This window comes from Erpetoichthys calabaricus, chromosome 8 (genome assembly GCF_900747795.2).
Source record: "Erpetoichthys calabaricus chromosome 8, fErpCal1.3, whole genome shotgun sequence".
Classification (NCBI taxonomy): Eukaryota; Metazoa; Chordata; class Cladistia; order Polypteriformes; family Polypteridae; genus Erpetoichthys; species Erpetoichthys calabaricus.
In genome coordinates this window covers 1577210-1603855 of record NC_041401.2, presented here as the reverse complement: position 1 = coordinate 1603855, position 26646 = coordinate 1577210, and the positions used below count along the sequence as shown (strand labels likewise).

At 48.2% G+C, this 26646-nt stretch overlaps 1 protein-coding gene across 1 annotated transcript in view; it reads left to right on the top strand.

The window, feature by feature from the left end:
- als2b (alsin Rho guanine nucleotide exchange factor ALS2 b) overlaps positions 1–26646 on the top strand; it is a 52413-nt gene that overhangs the window by 20616 nt on the left and 5151 nt on the right. The window contains exons 2-24 of the mRNA XM_028806141.2: positions 2927–2991; positions 3276–3424; positions 6770–7728; positions 14983–15301; positions 15596–15764; positions 15907–16003; positions 16089–16166; positions 16248–16433; positions 16767–16938; positions 17029–17218; positions 17440–17505; positions 17614–17776; positions 17853–17984; positions 19189–19317; positions 23898–23968; positions 24766–24832; positions 24916–25115; positions 25196–25261; positions 25339–25437; positions 25772–25936; positions 26141–26252; positions 26329–26406; positions 26491–26624. Coding sequence (XP_028661974.1) covers positions 2972–2991; positions 3276–3424; positions 6770–7728; positions 14983–15301; positions 15596–15764; positions 15907–16003; positions 16089–16166; positions 16248–16433; positions 16767–16938; positions 17029–17218; positions 17440–17505; positions 17614–17776; positions 17853–17984; positions 19189–19317; positions 23898–23968; positions 24766–24832; positions 24916–25115; positions 25196–25261; positions 25339–25437; positions 25772–25936; positions 26141–26252; positions 26329–26406; positions 26491–26624 — 3821 coding nt within the window. The 5' untranslated portion in view covers positions 2927–2971. The remainder of the gene's footprint in view (positions 1–2926; positions 2992–3275; positions 3425–6769; positions 7729–14982; positions 15302–15595; positions 15765–15906; positions 16004–16088; positions 16167–16247; positions 16434–16766; positions 16939–17028; positions 17219–17439; positions 17506–17613; positions 17777–17852; positions 17985–19188; positions 19318–23897; positions 23969–24765; positions 24833–24915; positions 25116–25195; positions 25262–25338; positions 25438–25771; positions 25937–26140; positions 26253–26328; positions 26407–26490; positions 26625–26646) is intronic.

The following is a 26646-nucleotide window of genomic DNA, read 5'->3' as shown; positions in this document are numbered from 1 at the left end:
CATGAAACAGATTCACCAACTGTCACCTTGTCCACTAGGAAAGCAGCGGCCTCAGTATGAAATGAGCACCTCAGACAGACGACTAGAGACGTCAACGTCAAGCGCATGTTTGGAGGCTTGTCGCGTGGAATGTTCTGCCATTGTTCTATTTATGGTCTAAACCGGAAAATCAACCGGCTTTTGCAGAAGGGCGGAATCAAAACACAAGCTAACAAACTCCTTTACACGCAAGCCTACCTGCCAGCTTGGACCTCCGGATGTTTCACAGAATCGAAGGAGCCGGAGGTTTGACAGGCGAGCAGAGGCCGTTCAGCCCGGCCTGCTCATTTGTCATCCAGACAGACGCCTTTTAGATGTTGTCACGATGTGAACTGTGTTTGAACTCCACAACTCAGGGCTTTGTTTCAGATTCTTCCACTCTTTATTAAGTAAGTGTGTTAGTGTTAACTGCTTATTCGCTGATCATAAGAATTCTGGTGGTCCAGCTTTATCAGTGCCTTTGAGAGTCCTCTGCTCAGACTAACGAGCTTTAACTCCCTAAGCTTGCCACAGAACGACAAGCCCTTCAGTCCCATGATGCTCTTGCCTCGGCTCCTCGGATCCACTTCTAGTGTTGCTTTGTCTTTTTTTGTTGTGCTGTGACCAGCACCCCCAGGCACAGTCCCACTAAGTCCCTTCACTCATGTTGGACATATTTTACAGTCTAATCTAATATATGATTTACCTTTTTAATTGCATCTGCACATTGCCTTCACAAATTGACAGTGTTGTGTCAACGTAAACATACAAGTCACTTTAGCGGACGCCCATCTTGTATTTACAGTGCATCCAGAAAGTATTCCCAGCGCTTCATCACTTTTTCCACATTTTGTTATGTTACAGCCTTATTCCAAAATGGATTAAATTCATTTTTTTTCCTCAGAATTCTACACACAACACCCCATAATGACAACATGAAAAAAGTTTACTTGAGGTTTTTGCAAATTTATTAAAAATAAAAAAACTGAGAAATCCCATGTACATAAGTATTCACAGCCTTTGCTCGATACTTTGTCGATGCACCTTTGGCAGCAATTCCAGCCTCAAGTCTTGTTGAATATGATGCCACAAGCTTGGCACACCTATCCTTGGCCAGTGTCGCCCATTCCTCTTTGCAGCACCTCTCAAGCTCCATCAGGTTGGATGGGAAGCGTCGGTGCACAGCCATTTTAAGATCTCTCCAGAGATGTTCAATGGGATTCAAGTCTGGGCTCTGGCTGGGCCACTCAAGGACATTCACAGAGTTGTCCTGAAGCCACTCCTTTGATATCTTGGCTGTGTGCTTAGGGTCGTTGTCCTGCTGAAAGATGAATCGTCGCCGCAGTCTGAGTTCAAGAGCGCTCTGGAGCAGGTTTTCATCCAGGATGTCTCTGTACATTGCTGCAGTCATCTTCCCCTTGATCCTGACTAGTCTCCCAGTCCCCGCTGCTGAAAAACATCCTCACAGCATGATGCTGCCACCACCATGCTTCACTGTAGGGATGGTGCCAGGTTTCCTCCAAACGTGACGCCTGGCATTCACACCAAAGAGTTCAATCTTTATTTCATCAGACCAGAGAATTTTCTTTCTCATGGTCTGAGAGTCCTTCAGGTGCCTTTTGGCAAACTCCAGGCGGGCTGCCATGTGCCTTTTACTAAGGAGTGGCTTCCGTCTGGCCACTCTACCATACAGGCCTGATTGGTGGATTGCTGCAGAGATGGTTGTCCTTCTGGAAAATTCTCCTCTCTCCACAGAGGACCTGTGGAGCTCTGACAGAGTGACCATCGGGTTCTTGGTCACCTCCCTGACTAAGGCCCTTCTCCCCCGATCGCTCAGTTTAGATGGCCGGCCAGCTCTAGGAAGAGTCCTGGTGGTTTTGAACTTCTTCCACTTATGGATGATGGAGGCCACTGTGCTCATTGGGACCTTCAAAGCAGCAGAAATTTTTCTGTAACCTTCCCCAGATTTGTGCCTCGAGACAATCCTGTCTCTGAGGTCTACAGACAATTCCTTTGACTTCATGCTTGGTTTGTGCTCTGACATGAACTGTCAACTGTGGGACCTTCTATAGACAGGTGTGTGCCTCTCCAAATCATGTCCAGTCAACTGAATTTACCAGAGGTGGACTCCAATGAGGCTGCAGAAACATCTCAAGAATGATCAGGGGAAACAGGATGCACCTGAGCTCAATTTTCAATCAATCCGCTATAACGAAATATTTTTATGGTCCCATGAATTTCGTTACAACGAGATTCCACCTGTACTCCTATCCTGCTTCACTGGCTGCCAGTCAGGACAGTTTACAGTGCTGCCTTGTATTGTTTTTCGCTCCTCCGTATGTTTCAGATCTCCTCATCCAATATTCTTCCTCCAGAGCACTGAGGTCATCCTCCCAGTTTCTGTTATCAGTGCTACATTCTTGAAAGGTGATTGAGCTTTTTCAGTAGCTGCTCCAGAACTCTGTGGAATGAGTTGCCTTTATTTGTCAGAACTGCTCCATGGTCCTGGCAGTTTGAAGTCTCCTCTTTTTTTTGTTGGACTTTTGCAGACATTTGCTTTGGTTTGGCTGGGAAGTCATTGTGCTTTTTGAAGCTTTGGGGTTTGCAGACTTAAATTGTAATGAATTCAGTGGTTTTATGTCACAGTTTTTATTTTGGTGTTGCATTGTACAGCACTGTTTTAGGGCCCTCATTTGTGATGTCATCTCCTCGTCTGAAGCCCCTTGTGTTCATTTAGAACTAACTCAATGTCTCCCGGGTCACAGTTGACTCCAAAGAAGATGTAGTTATAGTAGTCGCACTGGGGACAGGGTACAGTGAAATTCTTACATGTTGTCATTGTAGGGCACCATGGTACCATGGTGGTGTCTGCCTCATAAAATGCTCACTACTGTCTTTCTTTCCACAGGCCTAGGACTGGCAGTTGGTACGCACTGATGGAGAGGCTCCCTTAATGGAAGACGTAGAGAAGATGTGAGTGAGACCAGAACATGCAGCAGGACATCTATGTGATGCCCCGCAAAAGTTTAGACACTCCTCTGTATGTATTGTGCCATACAGTTTGTGACCGTGAAAAGTAAGATGGCATTGAGAACCTGGCACGTGTATGCTAAGAGATCTCTTGAGTTGGTGCTTCATCTTTGGGCTCCTGTTGTACTTTGTGCCTCTTGCTGTTCTTCTCGCTCATCTTTTTGTGGGTTGTTTCTCTCTTAACTTCTCTGGTAAGAACCCAACAGTCTGTTGTTTTTCCCCTCTAGTGTGGAACCGGATCATCAGGAGAGGGGCCTGCTGTACACGTGGAAAGGATACTCCTGTTCGGTGACCCCGCAGAGGGTCCTGGGGCTTGGCTCCAAACCTGTCTTACAAGCTTCTCTCGGTGTTCAACATGGAGTGCTGCTAACTGAAGGTAAGGAAGAGAGCAGGTCACCCTGTACTGAGGGAGGCTGGTTTGTTTACCAGCATGATGGGCAGCATGCAAGTATAATGTAACAGTCATGCTGTCAAACCAGTGGCCCTCTCTCCTCTTATGATGAAATGCATTGAGATACTGGTGCAGGGTCTTATTACATGTCACATTCCAGATAGCCGGGTGGACCTCCTCCAGTTTTGACATCATCGCAGCAAGTCTACAAATGATGCCATATCCCTTGCACTTCATACCATCCTGGCACACCTGAGTAATACAAACATTATGCTCAAGTCCTGTTCACAGACCATAGCTCACACGGTTGGTTCAGCAAAGCTGGCCACCCAGCTCTTAGACTTGGGAATTTGTGCCAGCGTCTGTTGTGGGATTCTGGACTTTCTAACTGGCAGGTTCCAACATGTGTCAACTGCTAGCATCACTTTCTCCACAGTGCTCTTTAGTACAGGCACCCCCAAAGGTAGTTTGCTGGACTCCCTGCTATGACCGTTGCCTGTCCCCACTCGAGTTTTTTAATAAAAGATTCTAATGACACCCAACTGTCACAGGCCTGATTATCAACAATGATGAGATGGCATCCTGAGGTGAGATTTGCTTTCTGACAAAGTGGTGCCAAAAACTAAGCAACTGGGTGTACAGTCGCGGCCCAAAGTTTAGAGAATGACCCAAGTGTTGGTTTTCACAAAGTTTGCTGCTTCAGTGTTTTTAGATCTTTTTGTCAGATGTTTCTATGGTACAGTAGAACCTCTGGTCACGAACGGTTCTGGACACATACAAATCGGGTTACAATCAAAAAGTTTGTCAAAATTTTGCATCTGTTTGCGACCACACGCTCTGGTGGTGAACAAAAACACTGGCGGCCAGTTTCCCTTCCGGTTCGTACGCGCCAACGATTTCCCATTCTCTGTGGTCCTGGATCACAAGGAGGAGCTGACGACGGAGGAACTCTCTGAACTTCAGCAGGAGCAGCATAAGAAGTGATACAATAAAAGCCATCATGGAAAAATGGAACAAGTGCCAGGATTTTGTCAAGAAGAACCACCTTGACAAAGCGGTCGCGAACAGAGTGATAAACATGATAAACGACCATGTCGTCTCGCATTTCCGAAAAGTTTTAATGCGCTGGAAAAGGTAAGTCACATTAGGCCGCTGTTTCGTGAAGTCTGGTCCACCAGCTAAACTGTGAAAAACACCAGAAACCCCAAAAATAGAACAAATCGCAAGAGAGAAAACACCTGAAGGAGAACGTCCCACCATTGCGGAGCCGGACTCTCCCACAAAACTGTAACTTCCTCACCACTCAGCTTCCTCCTCACTTCCTTCACACCAGAACTCGACTCATGCAAGGTTAGTTTTCTTGATTGTTTAGGGTTAGTTTTTGTATAACTTAAGGGCTTTTCAAAATTTAATTTTTTCCCTGTGCTTAAAACTCGAGCAAGCGGTTCGTAAGGGTCTAGCACGAACTCTTGCAATGTTAGTTTTGTCTGTTGTTCAAGGTTTTCTCAGTGTTATTCAGTGTTTTTACGTTTAGTTTACTATTACACTGTGCATTCTATGGTATAATTTACTATTTTTGTGCTTAAAAAAAATATTTACATACGGTTCGTACGGTCTTGAACGGATTGATCGTATTTACATACAATCTTATGGGGAAATTACGTTCGAGTCGTGTTCAGAGTTTTGGAATGAATTGTGGTCGTGACCAGAGGTACCACTGTTTACTGAAGTAGAATTACAAGCAGTTCAGAAGTTTCAAAGGCTTTTATTGCACAGAGGGCGGCACGGTGGCGCAGTGGGTAGCACTGCTGCCTCGCAGTGAGGAGACCTGGGTTTGCTTCCCGGGTCCTGCCTGCGTGAAGTTTGCATGTTCTCCCTGTGTCTGCGTGGGTTTCCTCCCATAGTCCAAAGACATGCAGGTTAGGTGCATTGGCGGTCCTAAATTGTCCCTAGTGTGTGCTTGGTGTGTGTGCCCTGCGGTGGGCTGGCACCCTGCCCAGGAATTTGTTCCTGCTTTGCACCCTGTGCTGGCTGGGATTGGCTCCAGCAGACCCCTGTGACCCTGGTGTTAGGATATAGCGGGTTGGGTAATGACTGACTGCCTATACGCACAGAGTATTTTGCGTTGTGCATTCGCCTCACACTCTTGATATCGATGGCATTCTAGACGTTGTGTGCTCCATGCTCCTCACACACATGCGGGGATTCAACATCAAGTCAACGAGTCGAACGGTCCTCCTTGCAAAGAGGGTCTACCTGTAACGTAATGGTGAGGTTTATCGACGTTTACAGCTTTTAATCGCCCTCAACCCCTTGAGTTGACAAAAGTCGACATCCGCCATAAAAGAGTTAAAAGTGGAGCGGAAGGGACAGGAGTCCAAAGTGAAAACAAAAGCCTTAAAATTTATGGAATACGTCCACTTTGAGGCAGCAAAGGATTTGATTTAAGAGAACGTGCTTTCCATATTTGACCACAAAAGTAAACTGGACGTAATAAGTTAAATCATTTGGGATCCTGACAGCATTGGGCACTTGGATAAGTGATGTGTTTTTTGATTAACACTGTTGAGTACCAGCCACTGCGTGGCACCTCGATTCTGTTTGTTCTGATGTAGTGTTCTTCACAGGTGACACTCTGGAGAGGGTTTATAATTGAAAACCATTCGAGATGGGCCCTAACTGTGCTACAGTCACATACATAAGCACAAATGATCAATGACATCCTACTGTCACACACGCGCTACTAGGGGACAGTCACTGATAACACGTGAAACCACGAGAAACGGGAATTCGGAATACGGCACTAATGCTCTCTTTTCCTTTACACTCTCAGGAAAACGACAGAATAAAGTCCTTACTGCAAGAAACTGCTCTGATCTCCCACAAAGAATAATCTTCATATCGCTCCATCGATTCATTGCACTTCCGGCTTCCCCCGATGTCATTTCCGAACCGTCTCTAACCCCGTCCTTTCCATCAGTTCATTTTCTGTTGTCATTAAGCCTTCTCCATAAAAGCTCCGAGACACCATACAGTGTTGTCAAATGTGTATGTTTTGTGCTACTTTTTACTGTCCTAACTGGAACTGGAACCCCCAGCCAGTATATGGGGAGGCTCCCCAATTCTTTACCTGTCTTGTGTGCTTTGATTTTATTACACCTACAAATCTCATCCTTTCTGTCTGTTCTGTTTCTCTCTTGGTGCCACCGTTTTACTTCCAAGAAGTTTTCCTGCCCATGGAAAGACACCTGAGTGACTGGGCACCTGAGCCCCATACTCCATGTCTTCCAGTTTTGCCTTTTTCTTGACGTTGTTCTCCTTTCTTTGCAGGAGGTGAAGTGTACAGCTTTGGTGAGTTGCCATGGAGACAGCCCACCGGAAGCGGCCCTGCTCTCCTGGTCCTCGAAGAAGCTCTTCTTGGAAAGCGCATTGTGGCTGTCGCCGCCGGAAGCTTTCACAGTGGAGCCGTCTCCGACGATGGCATTGTGTTCATGTGGGGGGAGAACTCCTCCGGCCAGTGTGGGGTGGCTGACAAACGTTTTGTCCCCAGGCCCTTCGCCATGACTATTGCCGACCCTGAAAGCAGCCCACCTCAGTTGATCAAGATGGTGAGCCTGGCCTGTGGAGAGCAGCACACCCTGGCTCTGTCTGCTCGTGGCGATGTCTGGGCCTGGGGCAGTGGCTGCCAGCTTGGCCTGGTCACCAGCAGCTTCCCAGTTTTCATGCCCCAGAGAGTTGAGCACTTGGCGGGCCGGCGTGTACTTCAGGTGGCTTGTGGGGCCTTTCACAGCTTAGCTTTGGTTCAGCGACTCCCCCCTCAGGAAGCCAGGCCACCCCCAGACAAGTGCAATCACTGTAATCAGTTACTAATCACCATGACTGACAAAGAGGACCACGTCATCATCTCGGACAGCCATTACTGCCCGCTGGGAGTGGAGCTGAGCGGGTCTGAGTCCAGACAGGGGTCACCGGTCCTGAAGCTCAGGAGTTCTCCATCAGAGGCTTCTCTGAGCAGCAATGAGATGGAGACTCTTCGCCTCGACAGTCTGTCCCTCTTGAGCACTGGAGCCAAATCTGACAATGGCATTGGTGCCGCTGCCCACCAAATGGCCTCTGAAGCACATGATGAGCAGCCTCTGGACAACGACACTGGCATCTCTGGTGTCGACCTGCCCCTGCATAGCTCCCTGGATTCCAGTGAGGAGGCCATGCAGGACAACCTCAAGATGACTTCAGTTCACCCAGCAGCTGAGCAGATGGATGAGGGAAAAGGTGCCCCCTGTGCCAAGGTAAGGATGTGTCCTTATAATGCCAGTACCTAGTGCTCGGAATAAAGTCATAGGTACTTCGTTGGCACTGAAGGTCCGACCAGCCATGTCCACTCATAACCATCCAAACAGGTGCCTGCAAATAAAAGCAGTCACTGGAATCTTGAAGGAGTTGTGTCTGTGCAGCATATGAAATTTACAAAAAGAATTGAAATTGCCATAAAAGTAACCACCATTCAATCCATGCCACGCAGACGGCTCACACGGTTGTCTGGCTGCCCGTGGTATCCGAGTGCAGGAGCTTGAAGGGTCCATACAGTTGTGCTTGAAAGTTTGTGAACCCTTTAGAATTTTCTATATTTCTGCATAAATATGACCTAAAACATCATCAGATTTTCACTCAAATCCTAAAAGTAGATAAAGAGAAACCAGTTAAACAAATGAGACCAAAATATTATACTTGGTCATTTATTTATTAAGGAAAATGATTGAATATGACATATTTGTGAGTGGCAAAAGTTTATGAACCTTTGCTTTCAGTATCTGCTGTGACCCCCCAATAACTGAACTAAACGTTTCCGGTGACTGTTGATCAGTCCTGAATTTTCACCCATTCCTCCGTACAGAACAGCTTCAACTCTGGGATGTTGGTGGGTTTCCTCACATTAACTGCTCGCTTCAGGTGCTTCCACAACATTTCGATTGGATTAAGGTCAGGACTTTGACGTGACCATTCCAAAACATTCACTTTATTCTTCATTAACCATTCTTTGGTAGAACGACTTGTGTGCTTAGTGTCATTGTCTTGCTGCATGACCCACCTTCTCTTGAGATTCAGTTCATGGACAGATGTCCTGACATTTTCCTTTAGAATTCTCAGATCGAATTCAGAATTCATTGTTCCATCAATGAAGGCAAGCCGTCCTGGCCCAGATGTAGCAAAACAGGCCCAAACCATGATACTACCACCACCATGTTTCACAGATGGGATGATAAGGTTCTTATGCTGGAATGCAGTGTTTTCCTTTCTCCAAACATAATGCTTTTCATTTAAACGAAAAAGTTCTATTTTGGTCTCATCCATCCACAAAACCTTCTTCCAATAGCCTTCTGGTTTGTCCATGTGATCTTCAGCAAACTGCAGACAAGCAGCAATGTTTTTTTTTGGAGAGCAGTGGCTTTCTCCTTGCATCCCTGCCATGTACACCATTGTTGTTCAGTGTTCTCCTGATGGTGGACTCATGAACATGAACATTAGCCAATGTGAGAGAGGCCTTCAGTTGCTTAGACGTTACCCTTGGTCCTCGTTTGTGACCTCGCCGACTATTACACGCCTTGCTCTTGGAGTGATCTTTGTTGGTCGACCACTCCTGGGGAGGGTAACAGTGGTCTTGAATTTACTCCATTTGTACACAATCTGTCTGACTGTGGATTGGTGGAGTCCAAACTCTTCAGAGATGGTTTTGTAACCTTTTCCAGCCTGATGAGCATCAACAACTCTTTTTGTGAGGTCCTCAGAAATTTCCTTTGTTCATGCCATGATACACTTCCACAGACATGTGTTGTGAAGAGCAGACTTTGATAGATCAAAACTCAGGGTGCCCACTCACACCTGATTGTCATCTCATTGATTGTAAACACCGGACTCGAATTTCACCTTCAAACTTACTGCTAATCCTAGAGCTTCACATACTTTTGCCACTCACAAATATGTCATATTCGATCATTTTCCTCAATAAATAAATGACCACGTATAATATTTTGGTCTCATTTGTTTAACTGGTTTCTCTTTATCTACTTTTAGGACTTGAGTGAAAATCTGATGATGTTTTAGGTCATATTTATGCAGAAATATAGAAAATTCTAAAGGGTTCACAAACTTTCAAGCACAACTCTATGAGTACCCTTTGTGTATATGGGGCCTTCTGCCAAGTCTGGGAGGCTCACATGGCACCTCCAGTTTGGAAGTGACCTTTGTACCCTCCAAGCAGTGTGAGTGCAACGCCACCTAACTTTTTTTTTTCCAGGTGCCTCATGGTACTATTGGACAGTCCTACATTGCCCCTTCCACACTGCAGTTTGTAAGTGCCACACACCAGTGACTCCCAAAATTCCATGGGGGGGGGACCATAAACCTCCCTGTGGTTGTGGTGTGTAAGAGGTTTGTATGGCTTGATACTCTTCAGGGGACTGACCAAAGCCCCCTGTCCCCCAAATCAAACCACCTCTATCCAACCTCCAGTCTGTCGACTGAATGTAGGTGACAAACTGAAATAAAGTCTGCTGCCCGCCCTTACAGGAGCTGCGCCAGTCGGATATACTAATTCTTTGATAATAATTCTTTGCATTTATATAGCTCTTTTCTCACTACTCAAAGCGCTCAGCAATTGCAGGTTAAGGGTCTTGCTTAAGGGCCCAACAGAGCAGAGTCTCTTTTTTGGCATTTACGGGATTCGAACGAGCAACCTTCCGATTGCCAGTGTAGATCCCTAGCCTCAGAGCCACCACTGACACCTCATTGCTCAAGGTGCAGATGACTGATGTTTAATTGGTACAAGGCCTGGCCAGAATGTCTGCTGCCATATTGAGATTCATCTCTGGGTGCCCCCACCTGCCACTATGAGCTTCCGAGTGCACAGGATAAGAATAAGCAATGACACCTTGGGGGGGGGGGGTTGGTTTGAGTTGGGTGTGCTGAGGTTGTAGGGTCTGTCACAGCTGGGTGTTATGGGTGACTGACTGACTGACTATCTTCTTCATTTGAGGTCAATGAGAAAGACGGTAGAGTTCAGGGTGGCACTCAGTACAGCTGTTGCCTAATATTTGACTTCTCACTGCCCCTCCTTGACCTTCCCTTGGCACCATGGCAGTGTGCTCCATGTAAATGATGAGACCCCAGTGCCAGCTTTTAGTGGCCCATCTGGGTGAGTATGGACAGTAGAATGGTGATGATGCAGTTACAGCGGTAATGAAAAGGCTGCGTGCTGATGTTCTGTTGTGCCCATATGGTGCCCTGTCTAGACCTGCTGGTATGGGTGGTAACTGTGAGGATTCTGGAGTCATTGAAACAAAGCATAAAAAGTCGGAATCCAGCCATTAATATGTGCAGAGCTTTTATAGGCGACATTATTCTGATTGTCTGGTAATTATTCACTTCTTGATTTATAAATTGCAGTGCACCCCCTCGTGTCATATAGTGCACAGCAAACGAAGCGGTGTGTTGGGGATGAGGAGTCAAGTGGGCCTCAATCTACAGCTTGGGAGCCTGGGGGCCTGCGTTGAGAAATCCGAGACGTCAAGTCGCCTGTAGTGTGCAGTCCTGCTCCAGTAAGTTGTGAGAAGTCTGCCTCGCGAAAACTCTCGGTCACACGTCACAAATCCGGTGTGAACTCTGTCAGTAGATCATGTCAGTTGTGAGTGCATATCAGGCCAATGAACTGGCCGGGCCAGCTCAGCTCAGTGAAAAGACATGGAGGTCGCGTGTTGGCGGTGGGCTAGAAAGACACAGAATGACCCCAACTGTGTAACACTCCTTGGGAAAAACCAACACCGGTGTGTCAGAGAGAAGTGAGATGTGTTCCCTGCCGGGGTGAATGAAGAAAAAAAAAACAGTGTCGTAACGACGTGTCAACTTCAGGCCACAGATGAGTGGACGTTCTAATTAAGAATATTCTGGTAAAGTACACAAGTCAAAAATGGCGAGTCTTCCAAAGCACGAATGTTGTATTGTCGGTTTGATGTTCTTACTCTTGATTGCCAGACATGTTGGGTCCCGTGTCACCCAAAGAGCTCTCCTTTTGGACTCGTCTGTCATCCTTCCAGAAGTCTCGGGGATCATTCAGGTGTTTCTTTGCACTGACATTCCTCTTGGGTACCAGAGGTTTCTATCCTGCTTCTCTACCATGAATTCCATTTCTTTCCTCCATCTCTTTCTTATTATGGAGTTGTGAACACTGACCTGGGAAGGCCTGCAGTTCTTTTTAGATAATCATTTCTGGAATGAAATCATTCGTTGCTCCACCCTCGGGACTCATATTATTACAAGCCAGCCTGTCCCAAGTGTCCTCCTTGGGAGATAATGGCCGTCATTGTGATGCACTGGAGTGCCAGAGTGTTAGAAATAGCTTTATAACCCTTTGCTGACTGCGTTCCCCTCGCATCTTCTGGAATTTCCTTTAGTTTCTTCTAGAAACTTTGTGGTGACGAGTGCACCGTCACGGTGGGGGTCAATGTGTGGTGAGCTTTGGAGTTGACTCAGCGGGTCTGGCTGTGTTTAGGCTGCAGAGTTCAATTATCAGTGAAGTTTTGAGGGAATATCTAAGGGCCGCTTTATACTTCATACTCAGAGGGTGTATGCGCACGCATCATGGCTGCCACATGTTCCCATTTGACTTGTCCTCACAAATTAATGCGACGTGTATGCAAGTTGCAGTACCAGCAAAAAGTCAAGGGGGGCGCAGTGTGATAAGTTGGAACGTGACGTCAGAGCCTCAGTTCACTATCAACATGTGGCAGAAAGCCGCTTTGCGGATCCTACGAGATCGATGTGTGCACTGCGATGTTTGATGAATGGCTCGATGTGGTGAAGCAAAATGCCGACATACAAATGCATCCGTGGTGCTTTCATATTCAAGCGTCGCATATTCCCCAACGTAATGACGCGATACATTTTAAAGGTCTCGCATACCCTCTTCTGTGCCGTCTTTATTTGCACCTTCACAACGGCATCACAATGTACAGCGGCGTATTTGAGCCACAGAGAAAAAAAATAGTGACACTGAGAAAAGGTCTGCTTTGGGATTCAAGTGGAAATTTCTACTCAAATCTTGAAATGTCCACTTTAATCTCGTAGTTTATTTTATCATTAAAAAAGCGACTTAAAACCGACCCAGTTGTTAATCACTATGAGCTTCTGCCGCTTCCTCCTGAACCGACAGCAGGGGCGGGCAACAATCGCCACACAGAACACGTGACATTTATGATATTCCAGCTCTCTGCACATTTAGAGTCCTTAGATTTCTACCTGATGTCACTTTCATGGTGAAATGCATTAGCATATGTATATTACAGTTTACAGATAAATTGTTAACTTTGTTTAAATAAAGAATACTCTTAAAAATGACACATGGGGGGGTTGAACGATGGTGGAGCTCTAGTGCTGCTGCCTCATAGTACCGAGTCACATTCCTGGTGGTCCCTGCCTGCTCCATGTTTTCCTGGTGGGTTTCCACAGTGGGCTGCAGTTTCCTTCCAAGGACATGCAGGTCTGTGGATTTGTGATGCTAAAATGACGTGTGTGTGTGTGTGCTTGTGATGAGCTGATGCCCCATCCAGGGGTCGTTTCTGTCTTGCGCCTAATGCCAGCTTGAATGAGCCCATCCCTGGATTGCTGCATGTAATCATTAAATGTCCATCCTTTTCAGGGATATTGTGGCAGGGTGTCCTGGGAGTTTAATTGATGTTTCTAGCAACTCACAACACAGCAAAGCTGAATGTTGTTTTCTCACCGTGATGATATCTCATACTGCCACCTGGTGGAATCCTCCAGATTTACGTAAAGTGCAAGTCTTAACAGTACAACGCTGGCATAGCAGGAGCACATGTCATGCCACGTGAAGTATAAACCCTGCCTTAGGTGGGCAATGACCTTTTCACCCCAGTAATGCAGATATTGGATAACTTTATGACTTGGCACCATTTCTGGATTGCTGCTTCACGTATTTGAGTCTCCTCTGGTACCCTTATTTCCAGATCTGAAGACGTCCGTTATGACACACGTGCAGAAACCGAGGGTGGCAGGAATGGGGCAGATATTCTTTGATTGTACTCAGTGTGTCTGTGTGAACAAAAAAGTCTGAATTAGCATAAGCCGCCCCATTTCGGGGTGTTTTATAAGAAATGTGAGGATTTACATCATAAACAAGAGATGTTGTCAGATGTTTAAAATATTAAGATGTGTAGATGTTCTCTGTCATTATAGAAATGTGTTCTTTTGTGTTCTGATAGAGGGTGACCCGTGGCAAGGAGGCAGTCAGGAGCAGGGAAGAATGTTGGGGTACCACCCTGGTAAATTGGACTTGCTTTGGCGTGACTTCCCTCTTTAGGCGTGTCTTCTGGGCTGTTATAGTAGAAGTTGCCATTGGTGGCAGCGCCCCCTTTTGCCCCGGGATGGTGGTAGTGCTCACCTGGGTCGAGCTGGTCAACTGTGCATGTGTACCAAGGGCTAGAGCTCTAGTCAAGGATCATATTTGTAAGCAATGACTTTGGAATAGTCTGAACCGCACATGTTTAGGTTTGAAATTTGTCATTTTGAACCTTCTGAGAGGGGCTCTTAGGGAGTTGGGACCACCACTAAAGAATTAAATATCAAACATATAACCATATTCATGATTTGCAACCTTAGAATAGCTTAAAATGGCACTCGGTACGCCTGTATTACTGGTCCCCTTATTTTTCCAAGCCAACCATCTAAAGCTGCCTTCCATCTTGCTGTTTTTTCTGAGCTACTTCAGGTGGGCAGGCAGTGTGGCATAGTGGGTGAGGCTTTGGACTTGGATTCAAATCCCACTACTGACACCATTGTGTGACCCTGAGTGAGACACTTGACCTGCCTGCCTCAACTCCAATTGGAAAACCAAAAGAAATGTCACCAATTGTATGATAAATGTGTAAGTCGCCTTGGATAAACTGAGTTGGCCGTCTTGGGTAAAGTACAGACCCACCCGTGTGTCCTGTTCATTAAATTCAAAGTCCCCAGTTCACAGACTTGAATCCGCTTTTGTTTAATTGGGTTGAGCTCATTAGAAAAGAGGACAGCGAATGTCAGAAGTCTGAGTATCCAAATGAACAGAACTAGAAAAGAGTCTGGCAAAGGTACAGCACACGGGCACCTTAGGGGCTGCCCTGGCACTCCATAACTGTTGGCATGTCTTAGTGGTGCACTGCAGCACAAATCTCATGGCATCCCCTGCACTCCACCTTGTTGTGGTTTTGAATTCGGTTTAAGCCAAGTGATGTTTGCAGTTGGCACGTCGGTGTGTGTGTGCTTTTTTGTTTTTTAATTATTATTAGTGTGTTGGCCACTGAAGAGCAGATGGGGGCACTGCTGGCGCTGGTTGTTTTACTTCTTAAAGCTCCTGAGATTGAAGGCCTGCAGTCAGAGATGAGTTTGGCCAACTTGGACTCTGCTGACTCCACTGCTTTGCTGTAATGTGACCAAAGGGGCTCGTCACTGGAGGTGTTCTCTAACAAGGTGCCTGTTTCTCTCCATTTCAGGCAGCTGCAGACCTCACAGGTGGCACTTCACTGTCTCCCCCGCTCACTGTTGCTGCCACCCTCAACAGTCTGGTGGTCTCGTGTGCAACTGCTGTGGGTGAGAAGGTGGCATCCACCTATGAGGCCCTATCTCTGAAGAAGGTGATGGGCTACCACTGTCAAGCGCTGCCCATTGAGGTGGCCAAGGAGACCCGTGAGGAGCAGGTTCGTCTCGAGGAGTCCATGCAGGGCAAGAAGAGCTCGAGCCTTGGCGACATCCGGGAAGAGGAAGCGGAGGCCCTCAGCCGCAGGCTTTCTCTGCCCGGCCTGCTTTCTCAAGGTGATTGCTGTGCTTTGATCGATGGGCACTGTTGGTGACCCGTCCTTTGCTGCCAGTCTCACTATCCTACATTCACTTTGTGGCCATGTCATGCAATGCGAGCAGGTGGGAGTGTTGTGCCATGTGTCAGCAGTGTCAGTTGAAGCCTGTCTCATCTATATGACCAAGGGTCAGCAGGGACTTGGCACTGTGTCCTCTCATCTTTCTCATGACAGGTGGCTCTTGAAGGTGCCCACCGCAGGACACCTGTCATTGATTGGTGGTAAACCCCTTTTTGCTTTTATCCCTTTCCAGTTTCACCACGGCTCCTCCGGAAAGCTAGCAAGCCTCGTGTGCGCCCAGTGCCACTTACCCCCACCATGGGTAGTGAGAGTGATGCCCACCTGCCTTCCCTGCAAACAGAGGTCTGGAGCTGGGGCAGGGGCAAGGAGGGGCAGTTGGGACATGGCGACGTCCTACCGAGGTACGTGAATCAGGTGCCCGTGGTACCAGCCAGGCAGTCGGCATGCAGTCTCATTTCCTTTTAGTGTGTGGGGTGCTGTGGGTTCTGCTGAGCAGGTGCCATGATGTCTCCTTCCCTGTCTTTGTTGTGTCTCTTTGTGCAGGTTGCAGCCCCTCTGCATCAAGAGTCTAAGCAACAAGGAGGTGGTGCGGGTATCAGCAGGGGCACACCATTCTCTGGCACTCACTGCCCAGTCCCAGGTAAGCTACACTGACTGGCTGTCCACCTTGGGCACCAGAAGCAGCGCCCCATGTTCACCCTGTACCCATCTCTACCATCTTGTAGGTGTTTTCCTGGGGCAGTAACGTCTCCGGCCAGCTCGGGCACATGGAGTCTTTTAGTAGCGTCCCTCGGCCGGCCAAGGTAGGTGATGTCAAGGACACCGATCATGTGTCACCCTGCTGTGGCCCTCCTTGTAACCCCAGGTCATCTCTGTGCCCCCAGATGGCCGACGGGCTGCGGGTTTGGGATGTGGCAGCAGGACAGCAGCATACACTCTTCCTGGCTGATGGTGAGCTGCACCAGCCCATCCTCTATTACAGCGGCAGGCAAGTCTCAGAGGTGGACGGTGGCCTGCACGGTGATGTCAGCTATACCCAGCAGCCCGTGCTTCTGCCCTTCTGCATCAGCGTGAGTACAAGTGCTGGCCCGGGCATCCTGTTATGACTGGCAGAGGTGGGAGTGGGGTGCTCAGCCAGAAATGTGGCCAACAGGGAGGTGGCAGGTCAGCTGTGGCTTATTTAGTTGGGTGTTGCAGTGGCCAAACTGCTTGACCAAAGGGGGATGCTTAAAATTGTAGGAAGGTGGTGCCTGACTTGTTTGCTGCCTGCCGAGGGAGGGCATTATGGGTCTTTGGCTCCTTCTAAAGTGTCTGCTGGTGACATGTGACACACGCGTCCTGTCTTGTTTGTGTGGCTGTCACGGAAACCAATTGACCGTGGACCCCTCTGCCTGCTCTTTCAGCTGGGCTATGTGAGCAGCGTCTTTGCTGGAGGGAACAGCTGCCTGGTGCTGGCTGATCAGAACATCATGGGCTACGTGGCAAGCATACATGAGCTGGCATCCACGGAGCGAAAGTTCTACTGCCGACTGAGCAATGTCAAGTCTCAGATCCTGCGCCCTCTGCTGGGCCTCGGTATGCACTTCTCAAATCTTGATGAGCCCCCCCTTACAGGAGCTACATAGTGATGACTTGGCTCATAATGTTGTCTCTTCTCTTCCCCAGACAATCTGTGTGCCAGCCTGGGCACAGCATCCACCCTGCTGCTGCAGACCATGGGCAGCCGCTTCAGCCGACTCTGTTACCTGACTGGTCAGCATGCAGCCTCACTCAACACCTTCCTGCGCGGCAGCAAAGACGTCAAGAATCTGGTGATGGTGGAGTACTCGACGTTCTTCCTGGACACGTACAAAGAGTGGGTATCTTTACTGACCCCTGGGGGCTGGAAGGAGCAGCTCACTCTTCTGGGTCCTCCCATTCCAGCCTGAATTGGGACTCATTTAGGATGTTTTTTTTCATTGTGGGGTGGGGGTTTGTAATGTCCAAAAGTGCCTCCATGCCCGCTCTTGCTTCCTATGAGCTTTTCTTTCTGTCAGGCTCCTCCTCTCAGCTGCCACTTTCTGTCTTTCATTGCAGGTATTGCAAGACGGTGGGCAACTTCCTGGTGATGGGGGGTTTCCAGGCGCTGGCCAAGCCCTCTCTGTGAGTCTCTCCTCTGTTGTCTACCAGAGAGACCAGTATGTGGCACTGCCTCTGTCTGTCAGGTGCTCGCCACCTTCAAGTGATGTCATTTGATTTTTTGGCTTGCAGTGATTTTTTTGGGAAAAGCCCAGAGCTGCTGCAGAGGCTGTCGGAGACCAACGACGAGGGCGCCCCACTGGCAGACCTGCTGGCCACTCTCTTCTACCTGCCGGTCAGGCACCTGCATGACTACGGCAGGATCCTCTTGAAACTAGCCACCTGCTTCGAAGTGGTAAGTGGCACACTGGCTGCCACCAGCCCAATCAGTGTGGTGGCCCCACTCAAGCTCCCCTTCCTCTTCCAAACAGAGCTCCACCGAATACCAGAAGCTTCAGGATGGGAGCACCAAGTATGAAGCTCTTGCCATCCACCTGAAGAGGAAGAGGAAGGAAGCTGAGTACACGTTCAACTTCTGGAGGACCTTCCCAGGCAAGATGACAGTGCGTACCTCACCGATGGCTGGCCTAAGGTCAGCACCGTGCTCCTCGCCCAATGTCTGCCACCTTGGTGGACTGCCATATGGTCACTGTGTCTGTCTTGTCTGTGCATCTGTCACTGTGGCTGGCTGTCTGCCTGCAGCATGTGACACACTGGGGCTCCTTTTTGGGATGACATCATGCTGCTTGATGGTGGGGAAGACATAAAAGTAGCCAGAGATGCAGTCACATTGGGCTAGTGGGTCCAAAATTGGAGTATAGTCCTCTGGCCATTGCTGTTCCTCATGTGACACTGAAATTAGTCCCATCGTACTGTGGTCTGTCCACCCCGGTCTACTGTAGTGATTGAGTGACACAGTTGGTTCACCTTAAGACTCCCATTGGTCAGCTTAGGAGCACCTGAGGACACCCATAAAGGGGTGGACACTTTGGGGGGGTCAGTGTCTCCTCGTGGATGACCGGTATAGCCCCTTAGGCCCCTGTGAAATGCCAGCTGTGCATCATTGTCATGTTGGGCTGGTGTAACTCCCTAAACCAGTGGACCAATCAACCCAACATGTATTGCCTTAAGCCTTTGTGATGCCCTCCCACCTGAGTTGAGTCAGGTCAGACGTGCACATTTAGGCCTCTCTGTGTGCCCCCCCCCCCACCCCATGATGTGTGAAAGTCCCAACTGCCAACCCCCCACCAATTGCCAGGCCAGTGTAGTGCCTTATGTGAATGCCCTCTGTGAGGCCCGTGTATATTGACTTACAAGTTGTGTTAATTCACCCAGCGATGTCAGTCCAATATAGCGCCTTATGCTTCTCTGAATGCCCTCCCACCCTGTGATACTTTTTTGGACCCCTAAAGCAATTTAGGCCTCTGTGAGTGTTTCCCACTGAATGTCAGACTAGACAAAGTGCCTAAGACCTGTGTGAATTTAGCCCCCTCACACTTGTAGCACCCGTGTCTGGCCAGTATAGTGCCTAAGACCTTTGGGAATGCCCCCCACACTGTGTCAGGCCAGTATAGCTCCCTAATTCGTGTGTGAACAGCCACCTGTGCCCGTGCCTCTCCACCGTGTTGGTCCAGTCCTGCACATTAGACTTGTATGAACGCTCCCCCACAGTGACACCCATGTTGGGACAGTATAGCACCCTCCACCTGTAACACCTGTGCTGGCCCAATATAGCGCCTTTGTTCTGAATGATCTCTCTTGTAACAGGACTCTCTGCGGAAGCCGGCACGCCGCCTCATCTGCGAGAGCAGCAACAAGGCCCTGACGCTGCACAACGCCGGCCGTTTCTCTGTCAACTGGTTCATTCTGTTCAACGACGCCCTGGTCCACGCACAGGTAGGGTCGCCAGTTTGGTTTTGTGGTTTGAGGTCCTCATGTCTGGTTTGACCTTTTGCCCTTGTCTGCCGTCCTGTCAAGGCCTTTGAGTGCTGGTAGGTGCCACAGTAGGGGGCGCTGCTGGTCATTCGGTGTCTACAGGGGTCTTTTAATAATAATAATAATAATAATACATTTTATTTATATAGCGCCTTTCCCATGCTCAAGGCACTTACAGAATATAATAAAGAACGGCAGAATATACAGTATATAGCATTGTACAAACCAGATAAATAAATAAAGAAGATTAAGACAGTAAATTCTGAAAAAAAAAAGACAACATAATTGATGGTCTTGCACACACACATACAGGTTACATTGGCATCTTGACAGAGAAGTAAACTGAGAGAAAGGTAATAAAGTCAAGTAGAGCTAAAAGCCTTCCTGAACAGATGAGTTTTGAGGTGTTTTTTAAAGGAATTCATGGAGTCAGCTGACCTGATTAATTTTGGTAGGTCATTCCAGAGTCTGGGCGCTATACAGCTGAAGGCCCTGTCACCCATGGAGTGTAGATTAGTGAGGGGCACAACAAGATTACCAGAATCAGAGGACCTTAGTGGGCGGGCAGGCACATAGTGATGGAGGAGGTCACTGATGTAGTTTGGTGCGAGGTTATTTAAAGCTTTGTAGGTTATTAGTAGGATTTTATATTCGATTCTGTAAGACACAGGGAGCCAGTGAAGACGGAGCAGGATGGGTGTGATGTGCTCGCTGCTGCTGGTTCGAGTAAGGACTCTTGCAGCTGAGTTTTGAATAAGCTGGAGCTGTGATATAAGATTAGAAGGGGCACCTGCCAGTAGGGAATTACAATAATCGATGCGGGATGTGATAAAAGCATGGACAAGTTTCTCAGCGTTAGAAAAGGAGAGGAAGGAGCGAACACGGGATATGTTACGGAGGTGAAAGTAAGAAAGTTTCTTAATGTGATTTATGTGGGTGGAATAAGTGAGGGAGGAATCAAAAATGACACCAAGATTTTTTACAGTAGAGGCAGGTCTGATGAGATCACTGCCAAGATGGACTGGGAAGGAGCTCATTTTATTAAGTTGCATTTTAGTCCCAATTTGCAGGAGTTCAGTTTTATTGCAATTTAATTTTAAAGAGTTCTGCTCCATCCAGGTTTTAATTTCACTAAGGCAGGTTGTGAGCTGAGAAAGCTCTGATGAAGTTCCACTTTTAACATTGAAGTAGAGCTGGGTATCATCTGCATAAAAATGATAACCCAATCCATAACTACGGATAATATGGCCAAGGGGAAGCATATAAATACAGAAAAGCAGAGGACCAAGGACAGAGCCCTGAGGGACTCCTTGTGTGACTGGCGCTGAGCTGGATCTACTGTTGCCAAGACTAACAAACTCTTGCCTATCACTCAGATAGGACTTGAACCACTGGAGGGCAGTGCCAGAGATACCCAGCATGTTCTCCATTCTGGACAGTAGGATGTCATGTCTGACAGTGTCAAATGCTGCACTGAGGTCTAACAGAATTAATATGCTAGTTTGTCCAGAGTCTGCTGCCATAAGCAAATCATTGGTTACCCGTAGCAGAGCAGTTTCACAGCTGTGCCGCGCCCTGAATCCAGACTGAAAGGGTTCCATCAAATTATTAGAGGTTAGGTAATTGGTGAGTTGGGAAGCTACAACACGCTCAAGAACTTTTGACAGGAAAGGTAAGTGGGAAATAGGCCGGAAATTGTTAAGATTGTCAGCATCAAGACCAGACTTTTTTAACATTGGGGTTACAGAAGCAATTTTAAAAGTGAGTGGCACGGAGCCAGTGTCAAGGGATGAGTTTATTATTGTTGTAACAGTCGGGATTATGGCACGAAGGCAGGATTTAAGTAGTGTGGTGGGGATGGGGTCCAGTACACAAGTAGTCGGCCTCATCTTACAAAGCAGGTTATTAACAAACGCAGAGGTGACTGGTGAGAACTTAGAGAAGGAGCTGGATGGAGTGGGAAAACAGGGAGAGATATAAACAGATGATATATTTATGTTAGTTGAATTATTTAGATCTTTAATTTTGTTACGGAAAAAGTGGAGGAATTCCTCACAGACTTCAGTAGAAGAGGTAGTTGGACCAGATGCGGGTTCGAGTAGTTTATTAACTACAGAGAACAAAACCCTTGGGTTATCATGGCCACTTTCTATTATTCTGCCATAATGGGTGTTCTTGGCAGAAGTTAGTGCTTCTCTGTAAGCTCTTTGGTGGTCAGAGAAAGCCTGGATGTGCACGGTGAGGCCAGTCTTACGTGACATTCTCTCAAGGCGTCGGCCAGCTGCTTTCATAGATCGCAATTCTGAGTTATACCAAGGAGCTGAGCGCTTAAAGGAAACCTCCTTATGTTTTAAAGGAGCTGTTTTATCTAATGCTGAGTGAAGGGCTGAGTTATAGTGGTCAACAAAACTATCTAGTGGTGATGGAATAGGTGCAGACAGTAAAAGATCAGAAATAGATCCAGAAAGGATAGAGGGACAGATATTTTTAAGGTTTCTGTAAGAAATTTGTCGTTTACAGGTAAGAGGTGGGATAGGTAATGAGACAGTGAAAAATACTGCTTTATGGTCAGAGAGTCCCAAATCAGTGCTGTAAATGTTGGCAACAGATAGTCCAGAAGTGCAGATCAGGTCCAATATATGACCGCCAGAATGGGTTGGAAAATCAACATGTTGTGTCAAGTCAAAACAGTCCAGTAAGGACAGGAATTCATTTCTCAGTTTAGATGTAGTAATGTCAATATGGATGTTGAAATCACCAAGAAGCATAATTCTCTGAGAGTAAGAGCTTAGGTGGGTCAAAAGTTCAATCAGATCGGATAAGAAGGATGCATTGTATTTTGGGGGACGATAGAGAACAATGAGTGAGACAGGACCTGATTCCATTATTAGTTTAAGAGCCAGGCACTCAAAAGACAATGGGCAGTCAATTGGGATTCTTTTAATGTTTAAGTCTTCTCTGATAATTACTGCCAGCCCGCCTCCTTGTCTTGAGCTGCGAGGCTCTGAGTGGAAAGTGAAACCAATTGGAGTCGCCTCTGTGAGAGACGCAAATTCATTCGGTTTTTGCCAAGTCTCCGTTAAACACAGAATATCAAGTTTGGTGTCAGTGATGAGTTCTGACAGTACCAATGCTTTGCCATTAAGAGACCTCGAGTTAAACAGTGCAACATTACATAATGAGGCTTCTTTGTGCACAGAGCCGCAATCAGGGTTTATTTCCACATAATGCAAATTTGGCACACCGACAATTCTATTTCCAGGGTCATGAGAAGGACGGCGTATTCCTGAGCAAATGCTGCCGGTGGTCTTTTCATTCGCAGCCCGGCGGTGGCGGCGACCTGACCCGCGATGTATATATTTCGGGCGCTGCAAAATACCGGCGTCCTTTAGGATGTTGCAGTCAGACCATTTGCTCTGGACAAACTGTTTAATAAGAAGGAGTTTGTCATGAGAGTATTTTAGCATGATACTGGGCAATACTTATCTGAATAGCAGTGGAGAAGCAGCACAGCACAGCGGAACCGGTAGGACAGGCGGGTGTGGTAGAGTAGGTGAGCGGCGATAGTAAAGCTGCAGAAAGCATAGCATGAGGAGGTAGCAGGAGTTGGAGGTTCCAATACACAGCCACAAACTGTAACGCTTGGTAATTTCAGGCGTGATCGCCCCGGAGCCAAAAGCCAGATTAGTATGAATATCAGATCAGTTCCCAGTCGTAGAGTATTGTAGGATGAAACGGGAGCAGATCAGCAAAGCGAATTTAATATAATCACGGAGACAGATCATCCCAAGGTCCTAGATTGCCAGGCACAAAGAAATGCTTGTAGGTTCTCGTCCCGTGATCCACAGACTCAGCTGTTCCCAGTCAAAGTAAAGTCCATAAAATCTGTAAATATAAGCCAAATCCATACAATTCGAGTCAGCTGTATCCACGAACTATACGTACAATAAAAGAAATAAGACAAACGTAAGAAAGTGTAGAATTAGGCGAATTTTGCGAAAAGTGTTGTTTACAGGGAGGAGCGGCAACAACATGCGTGCGCCAGCGTCCCCTCACCTGAACATTTTAAGTAAGCTGCAGCTGTGGTGAGAGCTGGCGGTCCTACGATGGCCCCCATGCGGTTTCTCACCCTGCATCTCAACAAGGTGAGTTGGCAGGAGCAAGGGAGGGATTGAGGAGTGACCACAGACTGGACACTGACCATACTTGGGGTTTGATTATCATGACTAACTTAACCATTGTGGAGACTTCATGTGACCGTGATGGTATAGGGCTGCCCCAAGCACCACCAATGGGTAGGGTCTTAGCGCAAGGATGGTATGAGGTGGGTAGACCTGTGACCACCCCCTCCACTGGCTCACCAGATTTGGCTTTCCTTCTCTTTTTGTGTCTTAATGTCCTGACCACTGCCTTGTTGAGACCCCAGAGTGTTTTGTCCACTTCTTTGCCAGTAGGGTGCATTTCTGAGTGGCCTTTGTCCTTTCGAAGCCCCCCACTCTCCTGGCACTGCCCTCTCTGATGTCTGTCATTGTCTTTTGCAGTTTTCAACTCACCATGTCTTCCCCCTGTCCACTCTCTGGGTGGAGCCCATCCCTGAAGAGGTCAGCGGCATGTGAGTACCACTCACTATCTTTTGGGGTACCTTGGCGGGGGGGGGGGGTTTAAAGGAACATGTAATCTTTTGAGGAGTGAAAGTCAAACACCAGGGGGAGCTCTTTCCTGAAGGAGAGTCATACAGTGCAGTTTTTCACGTGTTGGTGCCATGTCAAGGAGATGGCATGAGTCACACGTTAGAACTGCACCTCAGGAAGATGAGCGCCCCTGGTGGTTCAGCACAAACTCACATACAGGTATTCCCAGGTAGTGGTTAATGGTGCCACCTCAAAGTTCTCATACCCAGGTTTGAATTTCATGCCTAGTCTTCGGTGTGCAGTTTGCATGTTCTCCCCAAAGGCTTTTGTGTGTAGACTTTTGTTCCAGTGCCCTGGTTTTTTTCCCCAATTTCCTGAGATGTGCCGGTGAGTTTGGTTGGCATTTCCCATGTGAACACAGGGTGTGTGCGTGAGGGGTCTGAGGAGTTTGCTCAGGATGACCCTCCACCAGCTCAACCTCCCTATGGCACTTGAACCTAGGAACTTGAAACCACAGAACAACCCTGGAATCCAGCGGGTGTTTTAACTGCTAGGATGCCTGCGTGAGGGCACAAGGTGGCAAGGTGCCAGTCTGTAGTGAGGCAGAGAGATAAAGAGCCTGAGGCACCTCTTTCTTGTCCTCACCACAGACTGGCACCCTGCCATGTTGTGTGGCCAGGTGTCCACCTGGGGATGTTTTTACTTAATGTGACATCCAGTGGAGACCCTGGCATTAATGACTGGCCAGTTGTCAATGTGTCCATTCTTGCTTGGACAGGTGTGGTCTGAAGATCACCACTCCGGAGGAGCAGTTCGTCCTGCAAGCAACATCCCCCGGGGAAAAGGTAGGTGACGCTGTCCTGGAGCGGTATGCCCCTCTTAATGGAGGCCTGATGCCCACTGACTCTTGTCATCTCCACACCTGTAGGCCAAGTGGCTGAGAGCCATCAACCAGGCAGTGGAGCAGGCCTTGATTGGCTGCCCGGATGAGCCTGTGCCCGGCCCAGGGGGTCTGTCTCGCCCCGAGCCGCCCATGTCTAGATCTGCCAAATATACCTTCTACAAAGACAGCCGGCTAAAGGATGCCACGTATGAAGGCCGCTGGCTGGCAGGCAAGCCTCATGGCCGGTGAGTGCCCGGAGACTGACCTGTCTGTCAGTGTGTGTCCCTCTCATGCCAGTCTCCTAATAGGGTCTGTTGTTTCACAGTGGAGTCCTGAAGTGGCCTGATGGGCGTGTTTACTCTGGAACGTTTAAAAATGGCCTGGAGGACGGGTGAGTGTCTTGCTCCCCCAAACCCCACCCACTTGTCTCTGTGGTCTAAGCCTGATGTGTCCATCTCTTCCTGACAGCTTTGGAGACCTCATCGTCCCTAACAAGACACTCAATAAGGATGACCACTACCGGGGACAGTGGCGGGATGGCAAGATGCACGGATACGGAATATACAAGTAAGTTGAGAACCCTGTGTGACGGGAGCAGGTCAGTGGTGGACATGGTCAGTGTCACTACAGAGCCATGGCCAAAGTGCCTTGTCTGACCCTGTGGATGGGCCCGCATAATGGACAAGTTTAGCAGCCCTCCAGAGCATGTCGTAACATAACAGAAAGACCTTGAGAGTGGACGGACAAGCTGCCCACTTGTCTCTGGTAGTGGACATATACAGTGACCCTACAAAGCTGAACTGTCTGGACACCGAGCGCCTAATGAGTCGTTCATGTGAGTGGACATGTCCACGTGACCTCAGACAACCAATGCAGATGACTGCCTGTCCCTTGTGTGCAGGTACAGCACCGGCGAGGTGTACGAGGGCTCGTTTCAGGAGAACATGCGCCACGGCCACGGGATTCTGCGCAGTGGAAAGCTGACCTCCTCCTCGCCCAGTATGTTCATCGGTCAGTGGGTTCAAGACAAGAAGACCGGCTATGGCGTCTTTGATGACATCACAAGGTCAGTGTCCGGTTCATGTTTTATTGTGTCCTGCAGCCATCACCAGACTGCAGTTGGACATGAAGGAGGACGGTGCCCCATGTTGGAGAGACTTGCTGACTGGTCTTTTATGTCTGTGTTACTGACCGCCTGCTTGCCTGCTGAGCAGATCTCAGGTCAGTTCCTACGCTGAAGTCTCACTTTTGATTCTTTCTTTTTGGGTAGGGGCGAGAAGTACATGGGCACCTGGCAGGAGGACATGCGGCAGGGCATTGGGGTCGTGGTCACTCAGTTTGGACTGTACTACGAGGGCGCCTTCAGCGGCAACAAGATGATGGTAAGGGCTGGCATCAGTAGTGGTGTGGGTGAGGTAGCCAGCAGCGTCCTGTCCTAATGAGGGTCCATCTTAACAGGGACACGGGCTTCTGCTCTCCGAAGATGACACCAGCTACAGGGGTGACTTTCAGGACGACTGGACGCTAAGTGGAAAGGTGAGTCGGGGGTCTGGTCAACTTTCAGGTGTGGACATGGCAATCAGACACAAACCCATCCAGTGAGACTCTCTGTCCTCACAGGGAACGCTGACGCTGCCCAACGGGGATTACTTGGAGGGGACCTTCAATGGAGAGTGGGGATCAGGCCTCAAGGTGGCTGGAACCTACTGCAAGCCCAGCGTCTACGAGGCCGACAAGGACAAGGGGGTCCATCCGTAAGTAACAGGGAGAGTGTGA